The 23,672-nt window shown below is 44.8% G+C and overlaps 1 protein-coding gene and 1 non-coding gene across 11 annotated transcripts in view; both read left to right on the top strand.

Moving 5' to 3' along the window:
- The window catches only part of LOC144319736 (general transcription factor II-I repeat domain-containing protein 2), a 65,442-nt gene that overhangs the window by 4,765 nt on the left and 37,005 nt on the right, over window positions 1-23,672 (top strand). For 7 of the 10 annotated variants that reach the window (XR_013385459.1, XM_077908288.1, XM_077908286.1 and 4 more), the window contains exons 1-2: window positions 5,711-5,796; window positions 16,255-16,358. Coding sequence is in view for 8 of the 10 variants with exons in the window: in XM_077908288.1 (XP_077764414.1) it covers window positions 16,260-16,358 (99 nt within the window). In the remaining 2 variants the exon portion in view is untranslated. Of the gene's footprint in view, window positions 1-5,710; window positions 5,797-16,254; window positions 16,359-17,638; window positions 17,687-23,672 lie in introns of those variants that run through there. The other 3 variants (XM_077908282.1, XM_077908287.1, XM_077908285.1) reach the window with 3 other exon arrangements.
- LOC144319807 (U6 spliceosomal RNA) lies at window positions 10,813-10,919 on the top strand. The gene has a single exon (XR_013385519.1). It is a non-coding gene; the product is annotated as a U6 spliceosomal RNA (small nuclear RNA).

The following is a 23,672-nucleotide window of genomic DNA, read 5'->3' as shown; positions in this document are numbered from 1 at the left end:
GGAGACCCGGGATCGAGTCCCATGTGGGGCTCTCTGCATGGAGCCTGCTTCTCCCTCTGCCTGTGTCTCTGCTTCTCTCTGTGTGTGTGTGTCTCTATGAATGAATAAATAAAAATCTTTTTTAAAAATTAAAAAAATAAAATGTACAATTTGATGAAGTTTGATAGTTCTATTCACCTGAGTAACCACCACAATGGAGATATGACAGAATTCCATCCCCCTAACAGCATCTTCTTAACCTTGGTAGGCAATCTCTTTTTCCATTGCAGGTACTAGGAAATTGCTATGTTTCCTGACAGTATGAGATACAGTTCATCTTTGAACAATGGAGGGGTGAGGGGTGTCCCACCCCATTCAGTCTAAAATCTGAGTATAACTTCTGATTCCCCCCAAAACTTACCTACTAATAGCCTACTCTTGACTGGAAACCTCCTGGTAACATAAACAATTATATGTCTTAAACAATTAAGACATATAAAGTACATTGTATGTACTATGTACTGTAGTCTTACAGTAAAGTAAGCTAGGGAAAAAACTGTCAACAAAATCATTAGGAAAATACATTTACTGTACTATACTGTGTTTATTGAAAAAAAATCCCACATATAAGTGGACCCATGCATTTCAAAGGTTAAACATAGTTTGCACTTTCAAAAAATGTATATAACGGGACGCCCAGGTGGCTAAGTGGTTGAGTGTCTGCCTTCGGCTCAGGACGTGATCCCAGGATTCAGGATCAAGTCCCGCATCGGGCTCCCTGTGAGGAGCCTGCTCCTCCCTCTGTCTATGTCTCTGTATCTCTCATGAATGAATAGATAAATCTTTTAAAAATTTATGTATATGTATAGTCATAAAATGAATTCTTTTATGCTTGGCTTCTTTGACTAAGCATGAAGAATTTGGAGATTACATGCACCCATAATTCATTCATTTTTATTTTATTTTTTAGAGAAAGAGAACAAGCAAGTGGGGGAGGGAGGGTGGTGGGCAGAGGGAGAGGGAGAGGGAGAGAGAGAATCTTAAGTAGGTCCACACCCAGCACAGGGCTGACACCAGGCTTGATCTCACAACCCTGAGATCATGACCTGAGCTAAATCAAGAGTCAGACTCATGATCAACTGAGCCACCCCCGCACCCCTCATTTTAATTTTATTTTGTTAGAGTGTTATAACTTCAGGATTTTTTTAAAGATTTTATTTATTTATTCATGAGAGATAGAGAGATTGAGGCAGAGACACAGGCAGAGGGAGAAGCAGGCTCCATGCAGGGAGCTCGATGTGGGATTCGATTCCAGGACTCCAGGTTCCTGCCTTGAGCCAAAGGCAGACGCTCAACTCCTGAGCCAACCAGGCATCCCTAACTTCAGGATGTTAAATGCAATCCTCATGGCAACCACAAAGATAGCTATAGAATATACACAAAAGGAAATGAGAAAGGAATTTAAACATTTCACTATACAAAACAACAAAACACAAAAGAAGACTGTAATGCAGGAAATGAGGGACAAAAAAACTGTAAGGCATATAGAAAAGTAGTATAATGACAGAAGTAAGCCCCTTCCTATAAGTAAGTACTTTATTATTTTTTTTTAAGATTTTATTTATTTGGGATGGCTGGGGGCTCAGCGGTTGAGCATCTGCCTTTGGTGCAGGTCGTGATCCCCGGGTCTTGGGATCGAGTCCCACATCGGGCTCCCCACAGGAAGCCTGCTTCTCCCTCTCCTTGTATCTCTGCCTCTCTCTGTGTGTCTCTTATGAATAAATAAATAAAATATTTTTTAAAAAAGATTTTATTTATTTGAGAAAGGAGAGAATGAGCGATGGGAAGGGGCAGAGAGGGGGAGAGACAGACTCCCGCTGAGCAGGGAGCTGAATGTGGGGCTCAATCCCAGAACTCAGGGATTGTGACCCGAGTTGAAAGCAGATGCTTAACCAACTGAGCCACCCAGGAGACCCAGTACTTTATTTTTTTTTTTTGTTTTTTTTTAGTACTTTATTTTTTTAAGTAATCTCTACACCCAACAAGGGGCTCAGACTCACAATCCCAAAATCAAAAGTCTTAGGCTCTTCCCACTGAGCCAGGCAGTCACCCCTCCATTAGCATATTTGTTTCAGGTAAGAGAGTGAATCCAATCCTTGTAACTTCATCTTGGCCAGAAGCCTAACTAGGGACCTTTACTTTTCTTCTGAGGTGGAAAGTTATAGGGCAGTTTTGAGCAGAGGAGTAAGGTGAATTACAGAATTTTCCCAGTTGCTTTATTAAGAATAGTCTGAAGAGGAATGCGTAGGTGGCTCAACAGTTGAGCATCTGCCTTTGACCCAGCACGTGATCCTGGAGTCTCGGGATAGAGTCCCACGTCGGGTTCCCTGCATGGAGCCTGCTTCTCCTTCTGCCTGTGTCTCTGCCTCTTTATCTGTGTCTCTCATGAGTAAATAAATAAATTATATACATATATATATATAAAAGAATAGTCTGAAGAGGGACCCCTGGGTGGCTCAGTCAGTTGAGCATCTGACTCTTGATTTCAGCTCAGGTCATGATCTCAGGGTCATGAGATCAACCCCCACGTCAGTCTCCACCCTTGGCGTTAATTGAGATGGGAAAGAACTACAGGAGAATCTGAGAGGGTAGGATGTGTCCTGCTTGAGATGCTGCTTCCTCCATCTACATGAAGATGTCCAAGTAGGCAGTTGGTTATACAGAGTCGAGTGGAGGTTAGTGGGCTGGGCTGGAGATACATACTTGAGAGTCATAAGCATATCAAAGGCGTTTAAGTACACTTGACTGGACAAGGTCATTGAAGGAGTGAGCAAAGAGATCCGAGACAGCCCCAAGTTACAGCACTACTCAAAGGGTTGGGGGAAAAGAAGGATCTCCAGCAGACTAAGGAGCAGCGGATGGAAAAGTAGCCAGGGCAGTAGAAGCGTCGCAAGACGACACAGTGAATGGTTATCTCAAGTGCTGACAGATCAAGCAATTCACAAACTGAAAAATGACTGGCAACATAGAGGTCACTTGGGACCTTGGAGAGAACAATTTTAGTGGAGTAGTGGGGGTTAACTGGAGTGGGCTCGTGAGAGAATTAAAGAATAATCAGAGATGCTGTGTGTGCACAACTCTTCTTGATGTCAGCTGTTCTTTCCCAACCAATCACATGTGTATTTTGACATTTTGAACAAATGCCTCAAAACACTGAAACATTTCACATGGAAGTTTTTACAGCAGATTAGAATAATGGTTTCCAGGTTGTCAAGTACAAGTTTTATGCGCTCATCGTTTTTTTAAAACAAAATAGAGCCAATCCTCATTATTCATCAATTTCATGTTTGTGAATTCACCTACCCACTAAAACTGATAGGTAAACCCAAAACCAGTACAGTGCTATTTCCCAGGTCATTTTTGGACATGCATAGAGTGGCAAAAAACTTACACTGCCTGATGCACACTTCCCAGTTGTGGGACAGTCTTGTCCCTGTTTCAGCCCTCACACTTGTAAAAGTGTCCTTTCCCTGATCTTTTTATTTTTTAAAAAATTTTATTTACTTACTTTTTTAAATTAAAGATTTCACTTATTTACTCACGAGAGACACACACAAAGAGAGGCAGAGACACAGGCAGAGGGAGAAGCAGGCTCCATGCAGGGAGCCTGACGTGGGACTCGATCCTGGGACCTCAGGATCATGACCTGGGCCAAAGGCAGGTGCTCAACCACTGAGCCACCCAGGCGACCCTCTGTGATCCTTTTAATGCTACATTTTTTCACATTTTGTGCTTGTTGATTTTGCTGCTGGGTTCACAAAAACAGCATGACCAGAGGCTGGCAGAAACCTTTGCATTAGCCCTAGGAGTAGTGGTTCAGGCTTGCACATTGTTTGCTAAAACTCTATAGAACATAACTCTTTGGAGTAAGAAGAATCAACTATAATATGTTTGAATATTTTCAAACATCTCTTTTAAGAATAATGTCAAAAAAGCAGGTACTTTTATTAAGTATTTTTTTCATTCTAGCATTGTCAACCTACAGTGTTACATTAGTTTCAAGTGTATAATGTAGTGATTCGGTAATTCTTTTTTTTTTTTTTTTTTTTTGATTCGGTAATTCTACACACTCCTCAGTGCTTACCATGGTAAATGCACTCTTTAATCCCTCCGCGTATTTCACCCACCCCCCACCCACTTCCCCTCTGGTGACCATCAGGGTGCTCTCCATAGGTAAGTCTGTTTCTTGGTGCTACTTTCTCAAGTAATTGAATTGTTAGCTATACCTTGAAAGGACAGATTTTTTTTTTTTTTTTAACAGCATCTGCTAAGAAGCATATCTTTGATAGCCACTTAGAGAAAAAAGTTTCAGCAAATTTGAGGCACTTTTCTTGCAAAAGAAAATGTGTATTAGGGATGCCTGGGTGGCTCAGTGGTTGACCATCTGCCTTCAGCTCAGGTCCTGATCCCAGGATGGAGCCTGCTTCTCCCTCTGCCTGTGTGTCTCTGCCCCCGTCTCTCTCTGTGTGCCTCTCATGAATAAATAAATAAAATCTTTAAAAAAATGTGTATTAGAAGATATAAATTTTTTTTAATTTTTTAAAATTTATGATAGTCACAGAGAGAGAGAGAGAGAGAGAGGCAGAGACACAGGCAGAGGGAGAAGAAGGCTCCATGCACTGGGAGCCCGACGTGGGATTCGGTCCCGGGTCTCCAGGATCGCGCCCTGGGCCAAAGGCAGGCGCCAAACCGCTGCGCCACCCAGGGATCCCAGAAGATATAAATTTTTTAAAAGATTTTTTATTTATTCAGAGAGAGAGAGAGACACAGGCAGAGGGAGAAGCAGGCTCCACGCAGGGAGCCCGATGTGGGACTTGATCCCGGGTCTCCAGGGTCACGCCCTGGGCCGAAGGCGGCGCTAAACCATTGAGCCACCGGGGCTGCCCAGAAGGTGTAAATTTTAAGATAGTAATTACTTGTAGGGAGGAAAGAAAACGGTGCCTTCAAGTGTGTCTAATATTTCATAAAAATTTCAGATAAATAGGGCGTGCTAGATAAAAACGTGAGCAATAGGTAAACGGTTTCTTTCCCGTTCTCCCTTGGGGATAGACATCAAAGTGTTTAGAGGAACTAACGGTATTTTACCAGTGGCCTGTGTGCTGGAGTGCCACGCCATCCGACGGACAGACAGCTCATCGTCGACTGGCCAGGTCACCGACCCTGCCAAAAGGTCACCTGTGCAGTTTCCAACAAATAACTAGACGGCTTTGAAGCACGATCCCCGGTCCCTGGAGCTGCGACCTCACAGCTTCCCAGCCACGAGTTGCAGGGAGGCGCGCACAACCTCGCACGGAGCAGCCGCAGGGCAGGGGGTGGGCGCCCGGGCCGGCGGGGGGTGCGCGGAGGCACGTGCCGGCCACTCGGGGGCGGAGGCGGAGGCAGGGGCGCGCCGGCCCGGCCCGGCCTCCCGTCCCCCCGCCCCTCCCCCCCTCCCCCCCGCCCCGCCGACCCCGGCCCGGCGCTCCGACTCCTCCAGCTCCGACAGCACCGGAAACGGCAACTCCCACTGGGGGCGCTGCGGACACACGAGTGGAGGCCGCCTTCCAGGAAGCCAAAAAAAAAAAAAAAAAAAAAAGTGGGGGGGGTAAGAAAGAAAGAGAAAAAGGAGGGATAGCGCGGAGCGGGCCCCGCCGCCGCGCCCACGCCGCGCCCCCGCCGCCGCCGCCCCGGCCGCCGCCCTCGCGCCCCGCCGCTCGCCGGCGGCCCAGCCCTCGGACCCCGCGTCCGCCCGGCGCCGTCCGCCCGCGGGGACCTCAGGTGCGTACCCCGCCCCCGCCCCCGCCGCGGCCGCCATGAGCAGCGGGCGCCTCTCCCGGGACCGTCTCCGCCCGCGGCGCTGGCCAAGGGGAGGCCGGGCTGGGGAGGCGGCGTCCACGCGCACCACGGGAGGCGCCCCGGACGCCGCGCGGCGGCCCCCATCGCCGTCCCCGCGGGCCGGGCCCGCAGTGGGGGTGGGGCGGGGAGGCCCCGCCGCGGGGACAGCGGTCGCGCGCCCGGACGCGCAGCCTGGCCGGCTCTGATTGGCTGGGCGGCGGGGGCGGGGGCGGGCTCCGCGGGCTCCGGCTCCCTGGGCGCGCGCGCGCGAGGTCACGCTCCTGCGGCGGACGTGCGGCGCTCCTGCGGGGGCGGGGCGGGGCGGGGCGGGGCGGGGCGGGCCGCGGCGGCCGCTGGGAGGCTGCGGCCCCCGCCAGGCCCCCCACCGCTTCGGAGGAACGGCGCTCTCCGCGCGTCAGACCCGAGCCTCGCCGTTTCATTTTAGTTTTGAATGTTTTATTTGTTTGGGCGCCTGGGTGGCTCAGTGGCTGAGCGGCTGCCTTGGGCCCGGGGCCTGATCCTGCAGTCGCGGGATCGAGCCCCACGTCGGGCTCCCCGCAGGGAGCCTGCTCCGCCCCCTGCCTGGGTCTCTGCCTCTCTCTCTCTGTGTCTCTCATGAATGAGTTAATACAATCTTAAAAAACCAAACCAAACCAAGCCCCACAGAGCTGGTGCCAGGTCGCAGCAGGGGTCACCTGCCGGGGCGATGGGACGGGCTCAGCCCCTGAAGTCAGCTGCCCCAGCCCTGGGTCTTCTCCTGGACGTTCCCTTCCCTGATCCCAGGCTGCCCAGCTTGGAACGGATGCTCACGTGGTCTTAGGCGCTGCAGCTGCCGAGTCTGTTTCCTCGTGCCCTGGACCGTTTCAGGGTTTTCTGGCCCTCGTTTTGCCTTTGTGACCTGCCGTGTCTGTGCAGGGCTGTCTCACTTGGGAGCGGTGGTGGCTTTTACTCACCTTTGTTCCCCGGTGCCTTTCCTGGGAACAGAATATGTTCTCAAATAGGTGCTCAAGACATAGTTTTAAATTTTTATGGGTTTATTTTGACTAAGCTAAAGTTCTAGACGATCTGTTAATCATTTAAATTTAATTTAAAAATCTATGACCTTGAAAATACGAATTATTTCTAGTTCTCTTCCATACTCCTTGATAATTATGGGATAGATAGCTTGTTGTCTTGACATTTGCTGTTGTTCTTTTACACTTTTTTCTGGTTTGGGGATGCCTGGGTGGCTCAGTCTGTTAAGCAGCCAATTTTCCTTTCCTTTCCTTTCCTTCCCTTTCCCTTTCCCTTTCCCTTTTTCTTTTCTTTTCTTTTCTTTTCTTTCTTTTCTTTTTTCTTTTCTTTCTTTTCTTTTTTTAATTTTTAAAAATCCGCTGGACCACCAGGGCTGCCCAAGCAGCCAATTCTTAATTTCCACTCAGGTCATGATCTCTGGGCCCTGGGATCCAGCCCTGTATCAGGCTTTAGATTGGGGGGTGAGGGGAGTCTGCTTGAGGATTCTCTCTCCCTCCCTCTCCATCAGCTCTTCCCCCCAGCCTGCCCACTCGCCGTTCTCTTTCTCTAAAATAAATAAATCTTTGGGTGCCTGGGTAGCTCAGTGAGTTAGGCATCTGCCTTCAGCTCAGGTTGTGATCTCAAGGTTCTGGGATCTCTCACCATGTCATCAGGCTCTCTGCTCAGCAGGGTGTCTACTTCTCTGTCCCCCACTGCTTCTCCCCTCCACTCATGCATGCTCGTGCTTTCCCTCCCTCTAATATATAAAAATCTTTAAAAGGATAAATCTTTAAAAACTTTTTTAGGGATCCCTGGGTGGCGCAGCGGTTTGGCGCCTGCCTTTGGCCCAGAGCGCGATCCTGGAGACCCGGGATCAAATCCCACGTCAGGCTCCCGGTGCCTGGAGCCTGCTTCTCCCTGCCTATGTCTCTGCCTCTCTCTCTCTTTGTGACTATCATAAATAAATAAAAATTAAAAAAATAAAAAACAACATTTTTAATTTAAATTTTTTCTGGTTTTATTGAAATATAATTGACATATAACATTTCATTAGTTTTAGGTATACAACATAGTGATTTTAATATATGTATATATTGCAAAATGATCACACCACTAGTTTAGTCAACATCACCTTGTGTAGTTACAAATTTTTGTTGTTTTGTGATGGGAACTTTTATTTTTAAAAAACAATTTATTTATTTATTCATGAGAGAGACAGAGACACGGGTAGAGGGAGAAGCAGGCTCCATGTAGGGAGCCGGATGTGGGACTCGATCCTGGTACTCCGGGATCACGCCCAGAGCCTAAGGCAGATAGATGCTCAACTGCTGAGCCACCCAGGAGTCCCTGATGAGAACTTTTTAAGATTCATTGATTGAGGGGATCCCTGGGTGGCTCAGCGGTTTGGCACCTGCCTTCAGCTCAGGGCGTGATCCTGGGGTCCCAGGATCGAGTCCCACATCGGGCTCCCTGTGTGGAGCCTGCTTCTCCCTCTGCCTCTGTCTCTGCCTCTCTCTCTCTCTATCCGTGTCTCTCATGAATAAATAAAATCTTAAAAAAAAGATTGATTGATTGATTGATTTGAGAGTGTGAGCCCATCAGTGGGGGGAGGAGCAGAGGGAGAAGGAGAAGCAGACTCCCCACTGAGCCGGGAGCCCTGCACAGGACTTGATCTCAGCACTCTGGGATCATAACTTGAGCCAAAGGCAGGCACTTAACCAACTGAGCCACCCAGATGTCCCTCTCTTCGCAACTTTTAAACATACAGTGTGGTATTGTTAACTATAACTGCCATGCGGTACATTATATCCCTAGGACTGACTTATTTATTGATTGATTTTTAAGATTTTAAACGTTTTTATTTTTTTAAAGATTTTATTTATTTATTCACGAGAGACACACAGAGACAGGCAGAGACATAGACAGAGGGAGAAACAGGCTCCCCATAGGGAGCCTATTGCGACACTGGATCCCCGGATCTGGGATCATCCCCTGAGCTGAAGGCAGATGCTCAAATGCTGAGCCACCCAGGTGTCCCAAGATTAAAAAAAAAAAAGAAATTTAAAGTAATCTCTACACCCAACGTGGGGCTCAAACTCAAGCCTAAGAATTTCACTCTGGCCAGCCAGGTGCTCCAGGACTTACAGGACTTACATTTTTATGACTGGAAGTTGTACCTTTAACTCCCTCCTCCATACATTTCTGTGGCCCAGACTGTGGAAAAGGTGGCACCTTGGGACTAAATAAAATTAAGGCCTCGCACACCTGAAAAATGCACCTTTGGAAAGGAAAACCTAGGAACAGTTTGAAAAATAAACTGGGCCCCTATCTCAACACGTGAGAAGTTTGATAAATGGAGCCTATGACATTGCAAATGCTGAACGTTGGACGTGATGGGAATGAACACTAGATCAGGGATGGGCAACCTTTTTCTGTGCAAGGCCGGATAATAAATATTTTTGGTCTAGGGGACATATGGTCTCTGTCACATGCATGCAACCCTGCCTTTACAGGAAAGCAGCCACAGCTGAGATACAAACAAACGAGTGTGGCTGTGTTCCAATAAAACTTCATTGACAAATATATGAGGCAATCTGGATTTGACACACAGGCTGCAGATTGTTGACTCCTGTTCACAACGCAGAGTACTAACCACTATACCATCACGGCCTGTTGACTCCCGTTCAGAATGTTTACTTATCATTAGTAAAATGTGACACTGAAATGGTGAGACAGATAATCCTCAAAGATTGCTGGGGAAACTATTTAAGATTTGAAAGGGTTTTTGTTTTGTTTTGTTTTTAGTTTATATCTCCAATCTTAAAAAGAGCAAAAAGTTGGGGTGCCTGGCTGGTTCAGTGAGAAGAGCATGCTACTCTTGATCTTGGGGTTGTAAATTCAAGCTCCACATTGAGTGTAGAGATTGCTTAAATAAATAAACTTTAAAAAAAGTAATAAAAGGGGATCCCTGGGTGGCGCAGCGGTTTAGCGCCTGCCTTTGGCCCAGGGCGCGATCCTGGAGACCCAAGATCGAATCCCACATCAGGCTCCCGGTGCATGGAGCCTGCTTCTCCCTCTGCCTATGTCTCTGCCTCTCTCTCTCTCTGTGACTATCATAAATAAATAAAAAAATTTAAAAAAAGAAAAAAAAAGTAATAAAAGAGCAAAAAGTTAAGTGTTGTGTAAATCCTATGATCCAAATGAATGTTGCTTATGTATTAGATTTTAATAGAAAAAGTGAATCACCCTGTAGGCTTTGGGGGATTTTACTCTGGTATAAGCTCTCCCTGTTAAAGATTTTTAGCTTTGCTACAATGCAGTGATTTTTTTTTTCCTCAGGAAAATATTCTCAGGGTGGGAGACCTCAAGCCATCTTCTAATCATGTTTCATTATTTTGTTTTAAGTAATCTCTATACCCAAGTTTGGGGCTCAAACTTACAACCCCAAGATCAGGAGTTTTACGTTCTACCAACTGGGCCAGGCAGGTGCCCTCATGTTTCATTATTTTTGATGTTCCATTAATGCACAGGGTGTTCTAAGTCATAAAATAGAAAAGACAAGGCTCCTGTCTCCATTTGTTGTTAAAGTAAAGGATGCAACAAAACAATAATTATGCAACACTCATTTTTGTCATTGCTGGTAGCACAGTTGATACCAACTAATAATATTTTTTTTTCCAACTAATAATATATTTTTTAGTTCCACCTAGCTTTATTGTGCATATTACTTATTCTCTGTTATAAACCAGAGTTTTGACATCACAGTCCTCTTAGGGATTACTTTGGTATAATTAACAGACATGATACCTGTACCTACTGGTGCTAACAGATGTCAGTCAAGCAACTTTTGAGATTTATTTATTTATTTATTTATTTATTTATTTATTTTTTAACTTTTGAGTTTTAGAGGAAGGCTTTGTTAAAGCTTCTCTATGTGAGGAATTGTGCAAAATAATAGATACAATGGTGCCGCCTTTGGCAGCACATATACTAAAATTGGAACAATACAGAGAAGATTAGCGTGGCCCCTTTGCAAGGACGACACAATAATAGAGATGTTGTACCATACATGCATTTAACTTAGAGTTTAATCATGGTTGAACCGCAAAAAAGAAATGAGAAAAATCACTATTTAAATATCGTAGGGAGTGCTTGGGTGGCTCAAGTTGGGCATCTGACTTTGGCTTAGGTCATGGTTTCAGGGTCCTCAGGTTAAGTCCTGATTGGGCTCCACGCTCAGTGGGGGAGTCTGCTTTGCCCCTTCCCTCTGCTCGCCCCCCTCCAGTCATGCTAGTGAATAGATAAAATCTTTAAATGAATGAATGAATGAAAAAAAATTATATATGTATAGGCACTTTCTGTCATTCCAGTGAGGGACATGCAGGAGATGGAAGCCTGGAATATACCAGTGCCTTAAATGGTCTCAGTTCTCTGGGCTTTCTCAATACAAACATTTCAGAACACCCACGTGTGATTCCAGTGTGTTTTTCAGGGTGCCTCGCTGGCTTAGCTAGTAGAGCATACATCTCTTGATGTCTCTTGATCTCAGGGTTGTAAATTCGAGCCCTGTGTTGAGTGTAGAGATTAATTAAAAATAAAATATTTTTTAAAGGATTTTATTTATTTTTTTAAAGATTATTTATTTATTTACTCATGAGAATACACAGAGAGGAGAGAGAGAGAGAGGCAGAGACACAGGTAAAGGGAGAAGCAGGCTCCATGCAGGGAGCCCGACATGGGACTCGATCCTGGGTCTCCAGGATCATGCCCTGGGCTGAAGGCGGCGCTAAACCACTGAGCCACCTGGGCTGCCCTTTTTTAAAGGTTTTATTTATTCATGAGAGACACACACACACACACACAGATTGAGAGAGAGAGGTGCAGAGACACAGGCAGAGGGAGAAGCAGGCCCCTCACAGGGAACCTGATGGGGTACTCCATCCCAGATCCACTACCTGAGCTGAAGGCAGGTGCCCAACTGCTGAGCCACCCAGGCATCTATTTTTTTGTTTTGTTTTGTTTTCTTTTCTTTTCTTTTAGGATTATTTATTTGAGAGAGAGTATGAATGGTGGGGAGGGGCCGAGGTAGAGGAGACAAGCAGATTCCTCACTGAGCGGGGAGTCCAACATAGGGCTGGATCCCATAATTCTGAATTCTTTTTTTTTTTTAAGATTTTTTATTTACTTCTTAGAGAGAGAGAGAGAGAGAGGGAAAATGAGCAGGAGAGCGGGAGAGGGAGAAGCAGACCTCTTGCTGAGCAGGGAGCCTGATGCAGGACTCTATCCCAGGACCCCAGGATCACAACCCGAGCCAAAGGCAGACGCTCAACCACTGAGCCATCCAGGCACCCCTAATCTGAATTCTTAATGATGCATTCTAGAGACTGATTTTCCCAAAAAAGAATTACATAGCCCAGTGGATGGACCATACAATTTTTGGAAATAGAAATGTACAAATAATTGATACATAGTATAGTCAATTTCTAAAAATAATTGTTAAAAATTTGAAACAATTTTGAACTTGCAGGAAAGTTGCCAGTATGGTACAAAGAACTTTATTTTTTCTGAACCATTTGAGAGAAATTATGAACCTGATGTTTTGTTTTTTTTTTTTTTTAATTTTTATTTATTTATGATAGTCACACACACAGAGAGAGAGAGAGAGGCAGAGACACAGGCAGAGGGAGAAGCAGGCTCCATGCACCGGGAGCCCGACGTGGGATTCGATCCTGGGTCTCCAGGATTGTGCCCTGGACCAAAGGCAGGCGCTAAACCGCTGCGCCACCCAGGGATCCCATGAACCTGGTGTTCTATTATTCCTGAAGTACTTAACAGTGTATATTTCCTATCAACAAAAATAGCCTGCATAGCAGCCGTATTACAATCAAAATAAAGTTAGCCCAGATACATTGTAATCCTAAGACTTCATTAAGTTTTATCAGTCATCCTGGTAATGGGACGGTAAAGGGAAAGTACTTTGCAAACCACATATAAGGGACTTATGTCAAGAACATAGAAAGAACTCTATAAATTCAATAAGAAAAAATAAGCCGGTTTTTAAATGAACAAAAATTTGAACAGGCATTTTCACCAAAAAAGATAAGATATAAGGATGGGAGATAAGCACACGTAAAGCTTCCCAGCATCATTAGTCATTAAGAAAATGCAAATTCAGACCACAGAGTAATATCACCACTTGGGAATTCTCTTGTATTTTCGATAGGAACCCAAAATGGTATAGTCACTTTGGATAGCAGTTTGGTACTTTATTATAAAGTTTAAAATACATACTTCTCATATGACCCAGCAATCTCACTCTTAGGCATTTACCCAAGAGAAATGGAAACAGGTATGTGAATGGTCATAGTGGCTTTGTTCATAATAGTCAAGAACTGCAGACAGCTCAGATGTTCCTCACCTGGCTAAAGGATAAATAACCATTGAATCGCTACAGTGAAATACTCAGAAGTAAAAAGAATAAACAACTAACAGAGCAACAATACAGGGTAGGATTCCATTTATATGACATTCTGGAATAAGCAAAACTAGAGACAGAAACATCGTTATTGCTAGGGTTTGGGATGGGGTTATGGATCGAGTACAAAGGGGCATGGAGGAATTTTGGGGGTGATGGAAATGTTCTATACTTTGATTTTAGTGGTGGCTACTTGACTTCATGTTTATTAAAATGTATAGATCTGTATACTAAAAAGTGAGCTTCCATAAATTATGCCTTGATTTTAAAAATTTAGGGGGTGCCTAGGTGGCTCAGTCGGTTGAATGGCCAGCTCTTGATTTCGGCTCTAGTCATGATCTCAACGTCCCGAGATCAAGCCCCATGATGGGCTCTGTGGCAAAGCTGCTTTGAGGATTCTCTCCCCTGTTCTCTCTACGCCTCCTCCTCACATGCTTTCCCTGAAATAAATAAATCTTAAAAAAATTTTTTTAATGACATGAACAGGGATTTAAAGAAATGAAATGTAATCCCAGTAAGGATCTGGTTTACAGCAGTTGCAAAGAATTTTTTTTGAGAGGGGTGAGCAGGGGCGAGGTGGTATGGTGAAAGGCAGAGGGAGAGAGAGAATCTTAAAAGCAGGCTCCATACCCAGTGTGGAGCCCCACCTGGGCTCAGTCCCAGGACCCTGAGATCATGACCTGAGCTGAAATCAAGAGTTGGATGCTCAACCAGTTGAGCCATTGAGCCATTCACATACCCAGCTAACGAATATTTATAATAAAAACTTCCCTGTACTTTTTTTTTTTTTTAACTTCCTTGTACTTAAAAGGAGACAGTGAATGATCATCTTGACCATTTTTCTTCTTGTTGAAAAAAATCTGCAGACATGAACAATGTCTGAGTTCAGGGATGTGTGCCCCACTTTGACTGCTTTTTGGTCTGCTTCATCATGAGGCCTCTTGGAGGTTATTTTAAGGACATAAAAGGCCATGTCCTAGGTTTTTTTTTTCTTTTCATTTTATAAACTACCCCCACATAAGTAGTTTATAATGACAGACTTCTGCTCATTCTCAAATATTGGTATGATAACGAGAGTCAAAGTTTTTATTTTAAGATAATTATCTAAAAGCTTCAAATTGGGGGCACCCACATGGTTCATTCAGTTGAGCTTCCAACTCTTGATCTCACCTCAGGTCATGATCTTGGGGTCATGGGTTCATGCCCAGCATGGAGCCTACTTTAAATAATAATAACAAAAGGGGAAAAAAAGGTTCAAATTGAAGAATGTGTATTTATCTGTTTGTGGCCATGTCATGCTTGCTATGAAGTCCCATTCTCTCACATTCATTTCATAATAGGGAGACCAACTTATAAAATTTTTTAATCAAAGCAATTTGCATTGTAATGACTCTGCTAGGCTATGGTCTTTCTCAGGAAGAGTATAAATCTAATTAAGGCATCCTCAAGTGTTTTCAGAGAATTGAGATAGTGGCATTTTTTTAGACTCTCTTTTCAGGCTGCTCTACTAGCACGTTGGCTAGGGTATGCTGTGGTTTAAAGTACCGCCTGGTGGCGGTGGATTACAGAAGCAAGGATTTATTTCTTGCTTCATTAAAGGACTATTCTGAGCTGGCTGTAGTGTCTATGCCATGGTTTCTTCAACCACAGTTGATGGAACTGTCCCGTAGGGAATAGTGGTGGTGATTTTACAGAGAAACGGGGAGTGTTGCAAAGCCTCTGCCTGAAAGTGATGTCACTCCCTTGATGTCACTGCCCAAGGCAAGGCACATGGCCACATAGCATTCAGGTGGGCAAGGAATCAAAGCACTGAGAGAGAAACATTTGTGAGTCTTTTTTTTTTTTTTTAAGATTTTATTTATTTTCTCATGGGAGACACAGAGAGAGAGGCAGAGACACAGGCAGAGGGAGAAGCAGGCTCCCTGCCCAGAACCTGACGTGAGACTCGATCCCAGGACCCTGGGATCACGACCTGACTTGAAGGCAGACGCTCAACCGCTAAGCCACCCAGGCACCCCCTTTGTGAATATCTCTGAATAACCTTATACAACCACCATACTTCACTCCCTTAGATCCATCTTTAGGCTTCATCTGAGTATCCGGGTTATCTGTTAATTTTTCTTTTGCTTACAAATATAATTAAGCCAGCCACTTTGGGGCCATGACATAGCTGGCAGCATTTCTTTTGCATTCTCTATTTCTAAAAATCCTTTCTATGGTGCTGGAGAAATTTTTCTAAAGACATTTTGGGATGTTACATTGATTTAGACTTTGGAGGAATTTAGAGTGAGCTTTTATACCAGAGAAATCCTACTGGGAAAAGGAAGTTGGGATTGTCTCTTCTCACCTTTAGCATACTTCTCACTTCTCTCTTTTGTACTTGGGAATTGGAATTTAGTGTCAGGCACTCCTGTGTGGGGTCTGATGGAACATCATCAGATCAGTGTTCCCCTCCTCAACCAGGAGGTGGTTAATTGTGCTTTTCCAGCAAACAACCAGAATTTATTTTATGAGGAGACAATGTCTAGGTTTGATGGAAAACATGCTTCATGAGAATTAGCATTACTTACTAGAGATCTTGGGAAGAGACTTTATCTTTTTTTTTTTAATTATTTATTTGAGAGAGAGAGTGTGAGTGAGAGAGAGAGCATGAGCAGAGGGTGGGGCAGAGGGAGAAGCAGACTCCCCACTGAGCAGGGAGCCTGATGTGGGACTTGACCCCGGGACCCTACAGTCATGACCTGCCTGAGCTGAAGGCAGACACTTAACCAGCTGAACCACCCAGGCACCCCAAACCACTTTATGTCTTTAGTTTCTTTACCTGTAAAGGGAGGTTGGAAGTGGGTTATCAGTGAGGACCTTGCAGCTCTAAACATGTGCTTGGAGGACACTGGATTTCTACCGCTCACTTTCTTATTACTTCTCTTGGACAGGGATCATGGCCCAAGTGGCAGTGTCTGCCCTACCTATGGAAAACGAGGAGTCCTCGGAGAGCAGGATGGTGGTGACATTCCTTGTGTCTGCTCTGGAATCCATGGTGAGGTGGTCTGCAGTTCTATAAAAATGTCCCCTAGTGGGATCACTGTCGAAATAACAGCTGGGCCACACTTCACTGTCCCTGTCTGTGTAACTATATTCTTCTTCATAGAGGTTGCGGGCTCATCAGGTAATCTTTAAAAAAAGGCACTTCTTACGTTATGGATGTAATTATATCAATGTGAGCTTTCCAGATTGGAAAATTTAACAAGGATGTCTCTGTTTCCTTGAGAATGGTTTTGCTGTAAATGCGGAGGTAAGCTAATAGTCCATTTATATGCCTCTATTTAGCTCCACCATGTAAAATGGATCTTGTGGGTGAAAACTTGGTGAGAAATGTACATGACCTCAAGGTATCTGATCACAGAATACTTATTGATTAGAAAGGGAAATCAGAGACATCTGGGTGGCTCAGTGGTTGAGCATCTGCCTTTGGCTCGATGGTGATCCCAGGGTCCTGTGAGTTGAGTCCCACATTGGGCTCCCTGCAGGGAGCCTGCTTCTCCCACTGCCTGTATCTCTGCCTCTCTTTCTGTGTCTCTCATGAATAAATAAATAAAAATCTTAAAAAAAAAAGAAAAGAAGGGAAGATCAACACCTTTATAAAAGGGACAAGTGTGAGAGACGCCCCCTTAATCAAGTGATCAGAGTGGCCATCAGCAGTAATGGGACAGACCAGTATCATGTGCCTCCTGATGGGATGCTCGGGAAGGGGCTTCGCCCTTGCTGTGACATTCCTGCCAAAAACACCTGACCTGAATCTAATGGGGAAATACCAGACAAAGCCAAATTAAGGGATGTTCTACAAAATAACTGGGGTGGACTTTTTTTTTTTTAAGATTTTATCTATTTTTTTTAAAGATTTTATTTATTTATTCATGAGAGACAGAGAGAGAGAGACAGAGACAGACAGAGACAGAGATACAGGCAGAGGAAGAAGCAGGCTCCATGCAGGGAGCCATGTGGGACTCGATCCCAGTCTCCAGGATCAGGCCCTGGGCTGAAGGCGGCACTAAACCACTGAGCCACTCAGGCTGCCCTCTATTTATTATTTTTGAGAGAGAACAAGAGAAAGTGTGAGTGGAGGGGCAGACAGAGGGAGAGGAACAAGCAGACTCCCTGCTGAGCCGAGAGCCGACGTGGGGCTGGATCCCATGAACCTGAGATCATGACCTGCGCCAAAACCAAGAGTCAAAACCTGAGCTCAACGCACTGAGCCACCCAGGCTGCCCCTTGGGCTGAACTTCGAATAAATGTCAACTGCAGGAGACACAAAAGACTGGAGAACCATTCCAGATGGAAACACAAAAGACTGAAGAGCTCACTCAGGTAGAAACTGTGACCCTGGATTGGATCCTTGACCAGAAAAAATAAACAAATTGATCCATTTTTCTCTTTCTTTAAAGAAGATTATTGGGTTAATTGACCATATACCACACACACATAGCTCCCTCTCACATACATGTGTGTGTATGTACATATGCGCACACAGATACACATGGCCCTACACCCATCATATTTATTTATTTGTTTGTTTGTTTGTTTATTTAATCTTTACAAAAGATTTTATCCATTTATTTGAGACAGAGAGCAAAGCCAGCGGTGGGGTCACGGAGGGGCAGAGGGAAAAGTAGGCTTCTCACTGAACGGAGAGACCCATGTGAGGCTCGATCCTAGGACCTTGGAATCATCTGAGCCAAAAGCAGACACCCAACTAATTGAGCCACCCAGGTGCCCCTAAACCCATCATATTTAAACCATAGAAAACCAGGGATAATAAAAATAAAACAAAAACAAACAAACAAAAAAAAGAAAACCAGGGATGCCTGGGTGGCTCAGTGGTTAAGTGTCTGCCTTCAGCTCAGGGCATGATCCTGGATTCCCGGGATCAAGCCCTGCATTGGGCTCCTTGCATGGAGCCTGCTTCTCCTCCCTCTGCCTGTGTCTCAACCTCTCTCTGTATGTCTCTCATGAATAAATAAATAAAATCTTAAAAAAAAAAAAAAGGAAACCAAATGTAAAGAGAAATCTTGAAAGCGTCCCAGGGGTAACTGAATAATGGCCCTTAGAGATGTCCCTATCCTCACCCTGGTACCTGTGAATGTTCTTATTTGGCAAAGGGAACTTTACAGATGTGATTAAGTTAAGAATCTTGAGATATGGAAATTATCAAAGATTATCTGAGAGTAGATAAAACTGTTTTTAAAAAACACCTTGGAGGGCAGACCCAGTGGCGCACAGCGGTTTAGCGCCACCTTCAGCCCAGGACGTGATCCTGGAGACCCGGGATCGAGTTCCGCGTCGGGCTCTCTGCATGGAGCCTGCTTCTCCCTCTGCCTGTGTCTCTGCCTCTCTCACTGTGTGTCTCTGTGAATAAAATAAAATAAAAAATTAAAAAAATTTTTAAAAACACCTTGGAATAAATTTTCAAAGAAAATATCAGGATCTATTTGAAGAGAGAACTAGAAACATTTTACCAAAGAATTGACCACATTCCTTCATATGACAGATATTCATGAAGTGCCTTGCATATCTAGATGGGTCTTTAGGCCTTGGGGCCACAAGCCTTGAAAAGACAGATAAGGTCCTGCCCATATGATCTCATGTTCTATCTAGGGAGACAGACAATAAACAAATTCTATGTGGATATGTTCATATCAGTAAATATAATAAGTATTATAAAGAAAAGGAGGGGGGAGCCTGGGTGGCTCAGTTGGTTGAGTGTTTGCCTTCAGCTTGGGTCATGATCCCAGGGTCCTGGGATAGAGCCCTGTGTCGAGCTCTCCGCTCAGCGGGGAGTCTGCTTCTCTGTCTGCTCCTACTCCTATTCATGCTCTCTTTCCCTCTCTCTGTCTCTCTCAGATAAAATTTTGAAAACATAAAGAAAAGAAGGGTCAGGAAACAGATATGGAGCAAGAACAGGTGGTTATGACAGGGTGGTCTAGAAGAGATTCTCTGGGTAGTTGCCTTTTCTGCAAAGATGTGGATGAAGGGAATAAGTAGGCCAGGCCCGTATCCAGGAGCAGAGTATTCAGTGAGAACAGACTGTGCAAAGACCCTGAGGTGGGAACAAGTGTGGTATTTTCTTCCATGTATTTATTTTTAAAGATTTTATTTTAGGGCCAGAGAGAGAGAGCATAGATGGGGAAGAGGGCCAGAGGGAGAAGAAGAGGGAGAGAGAGAGAAGAATCTCAAGCAGACTCCATGCTGAGCATGGAGCCTGGCTCAGGGCTCGATCTCATGCCCCCGAGATCATGACCTGAGCCAAAATCAAGAGTCAGATGCTTAAGCAGCTGAGCCCTCCAGGTGTGGTATTTTCAAGGAGCATCAAAAAGTCCAGTAACGGGATCCCTGGGTGGCTCAGCGATTTAGCGCCTGCCTTCGGCCCAGGGCGTGATCCTGGAGTCCCGGGATCGAGTCCCACGTCAGGCTCCCTGCATGAAGCCTGCCTCTTCCTCTGCCTGTGTCTCTGCCTCTCTCTCTCTGTGTGTCTCTGTCATGAATAAATAAATAAAATCTTAAAAAAAAAAAAAAGTTCAGTAACATTGAAGCAGGGGGAGAAAAGGAAAAGGGGGCAGAGGTGAGCTTCAAGAGGTACCAGGTAGCTAAATCACGGAGTGCTCTGGGCCTTTCTCCTCAGTGTGGTGGGAAGCATTTGGAAGGTTCTGAGGGAAGGAGTCATGTGGGGGAGTGGTGCTTGTATGAGCAGTCAGTTAACATGGAATAAGACTGGAATGCCGGGACACCAGTTAGTGGGCTAGTAGGCTGTGGTTCAGACAGGAGAGTTTGGTGGCATGGACTAGGCTGGGAATGGTGGGAAGAAGTGATGCTTCTAGAATGATCTGTAGAGTTGACAGTATTTAGCAACAGATTGGATGGGAGTTGTGAGGTTTTCTTGGGGGAAAATCAAGAGGGTTTTTTTTTTTTTTTTGCGGTAAAATATACAGATACAGATCACAAAATTTACCATTTTAACCACTTTAACCAGTTCAGAGGCATTAACTGCATCCACTTGTCATGCAGCCACCACTACCATCCTTCTCCAGAGCTTTTTCATCCTCTTCAACCGAAAATCTGTACTCCTTGAACAAAATTGTTCCCCTTACGCCCTTCCCCCAACCCCCTGAAAACCAAGAAGTTTTGGTTTTTTATTTTTGTTTTTGTTTTTTTAAGATTTTGTTTTTAAGTAATCTCTACCCTCAATGTGGGACTTGAACTCACAACCCCAAGATCAAGAGCCTCATGCTCCTACCAACTGAGTCAGATAGGTGCCCCTGGTTTTTTATACATTTTTATTTAGGAATACTTTAAGGGGATGCCTGGGTGGCTCAGTGGTTGAGCGTCTGCCTTTGGCTTAGGGCGTGATCCTGGAGTCCTGGGATGGAGTCCCACATCAGGTTCCCTGCATGGAGCCTGTTTTTCTCTCTGCCTATATCTCTGCCTCTCTCTGTGTGTCTCTCGTGAATAAATAAATAAATTTTTTTAAAAAGAATACTTTAAGGATTTACAGAAAAGTTGCAGATTTGCAGGGAGCTCCCATATGCTCCTCACCCATCACTTATGTAAACTACGGCACATTTATCCAAATCAATAGATAGTATTGGTACATCACTACTAGCCAGCTCCAGAATTTCCTCCATTTTCATCAGCAATTTTTAAAAAATTTTTGATTTTAAAATTTTTAAAATTTTAAAATAAAAAAATTTGATTTGGGGCTCAAACTCACAGCATGGGGCTCAAACTCACAACCCCAAGATCAAGAGTCACATGCTCCACCAATTGAGCCAGCTGGGTGCCCCAGATTTCATCTGCATTTTGACTGAGATCTTTTCTCTGTCCCCGGAGCCTCTTGTGGCATCACACCACTTTCAATCATCAGGTCTCCTTAGGCACCTCTGGTCTGTGATAGCTTCTTAGTCCTCCCTGGTTTTTTATGACCTTGATGGCCTTGAAGAGTACTGGTAGGTATTTTATCAAATCTGTTAGTTTGGGTTTCACTGAGACTCTGCCTTCTGTTTGGACTGGGGTTTTGGAAAGACCATGGAGGTGAGATGCTCCCATTCATACATTGTATCAGGGGCGCATGACGCCAATGGGACCTGTCACTGATGAGGCCTACCTGGGTGACTGGGTCAGGGTGGTGCCATGGTTAGTCTTATGTGTCAGCTCAACTGGGCCACAGGATGCCTGCACATCTGGTTAAACATTATTTCTGGGGGTGTCTGTGAGGGTATTTCAGGAAGAGATTAGCACTTGAATTGGTGGACAGAGCAAAGAAGACAGCGCTCCCCACTGTAGGTGGGTGTCCCCCAGCCTGTGGAGGGCCAGAATAGAACAGAGTCAGAGGAAAGGTTGAGTCCCCTCTTTGCCCAAGTGCTTGCTGGGGACATCCATCTTCTGCTCTTACACTCCTGATCCTGGGGCCTTCAGACTCAGAGTAGAATCCACACCATCAGTTTTCCTCTCTCAGACTTTTGAACTACACCACTAGCTCTTCTGCAGCCCCAGCTTGCTGACAGCCCATCATGGGACTTGTCAGCCTCCATAATCACATGAGCTAATTCCTCATGAGGAACCTCATATTGGAGAGAAAGAGAGAGAGAGAGAGAGAGAGAGAGAGAGAGAGAGAGACTTTTATTAGTTCTGCTTCTCTGGAAAACCCTAACACAAATAGTGGTTGTCATGTTTCTTTGTCATCCAGTTACTATTTTTCCCCTCTATGTCCTGTTCTTGGGAAACCGGTCACAAAGACCAGCCTACAAATAATGATCCTCAGTTTTCATAATGGGAAGGTGACAAGACGTCTCTCACAGTTCTGGTGGGAGTGTGAGCCCCTCTGAAATGCTACTTGTAATATGCTTTAAGAATCTTAAAAGAGGGGATGCCTGCGTGGCTCAGTGGTTGGGCATCTGCCTTCAGCTCAGGGCGTAATCACAGGGTCCTGGGATCAAGTCCCACCTCAGGCTCCTTGCAGCGAGCCTACTTCTCCCTCTGCCTATGTCTCTGCCTCTTTCTGTGTGTCTATCATGAATAATAAACAAAATCTTTAAAAGAAAAAGAAGCTTAAAAAAAGAACCTTTAAAAAGGGATGCTTGGGTGGCTCAGCAGGTGATCCCAGGGTCCTGGGATCGAGCCCCACATTGAGTTCAGCGAGGAATCTGCTTCTCCCTCTCCCTCTGCCCCCTCCACAATTTGTGCTCTCTCTTTCTCTCAAATGAATAAATAAAATCTTAAAAAAAAGTTTAAATAATTTACACCTTTTGACTCAGCTGTATGAATCCATCCTGCAGAAATAATCACACATGGACAGAAATGATTACATTCTTGACATTTATTGTAGTGTGATTTGTAATAGTAAAAAAACTTTTCAGTAGTGTTGTGGTTAAGCTACAGCATATACATAGGAAAGAATATTGTGTATTCATTCAGAAATCATGTTGTTCGGGATCCCTGGGTGGTGCAGCGGTTTAGCGCCTGCCTTTGGCCCAGGGCGCTATCCTGGAGACCCGGGATCGAATCCCACGTCGGGCTCCCGGTGCATGGAGCCTGCTTCTCCCTCTGCCTGTGTCTCTGCCCCTCTCTCTCTCTCTCTGTGACTATCATAAATAAATAAAAATTAAAAAAAAAAAAAAAGAAATCATGTTGTTCAGAACTTATCAATGCTCAAAAACAATGAAGAGCAAATAAAGCAGAATGGCATCCTATAGAGAGTAGTGCAATCCAGTTTTGTTTGTAAAAATTATGTGTGTGTGTGTGTATGTGTGTTTCAAAGTGTGACTCATGTGTAATTCTGTGCAGTGGGATTACCAGTTATTTCTTCTGTGTGCTTTTCTGTATCTGCTAAAATTTTTATAATATACATGTATTTTTTAAAGATTTTATTTATTTATTTGAGAGAGAGAGAGAGAGAGAGAGAGAGAGGCAGAGACACAGGCAGAGGGAGACGCAGGCTCCATGCAGGGAGTCCGATGTGGGACTTGATCCTGGGGTTCCAGGATCACACTCTGGGCTGAAGGCAAGCACCAAACCGTTGAGCCACCCAGGAATCCCCTACATATTTTATTTTTACTTATTCATTTGTAAAGATTTATTTATTTGAAAGACAGAGTGCAGGAGGAAGGGGCAGAGAGAGAGGGAGAGAGAGTCTTCAAGCAGACTCCCCACTGAGTGAGGAGCCCGACGCAGGGCTGGATCCCACGACTCTGAGATCATGAGCTGAGCCAAAACCAAGAGTTAGCCCCTTAACCAACTGACCCTTAACCCAGCTGCCCTTATTTATTTTTCTTAGTCAGCTGCATGTTCAGTGTGGTGGGGC

Source organism: Canis aureus, chromosome 8 (genome assembly GCF_053574225.1).
Source record: "Canis aureus isolate CA01 chromosome 8, VMU_Caureus_v.1.0, whole genome shotgun sequence".
NCBI classification, from domain to species: Eukaryota; Metazoa; Chordata; class Mammalia; order Carnivora; family Canidae; genus Canis; species Canis aureus.
This window is presented reverse-complemented; position numbering and strand designations above follow the sequence as displayed.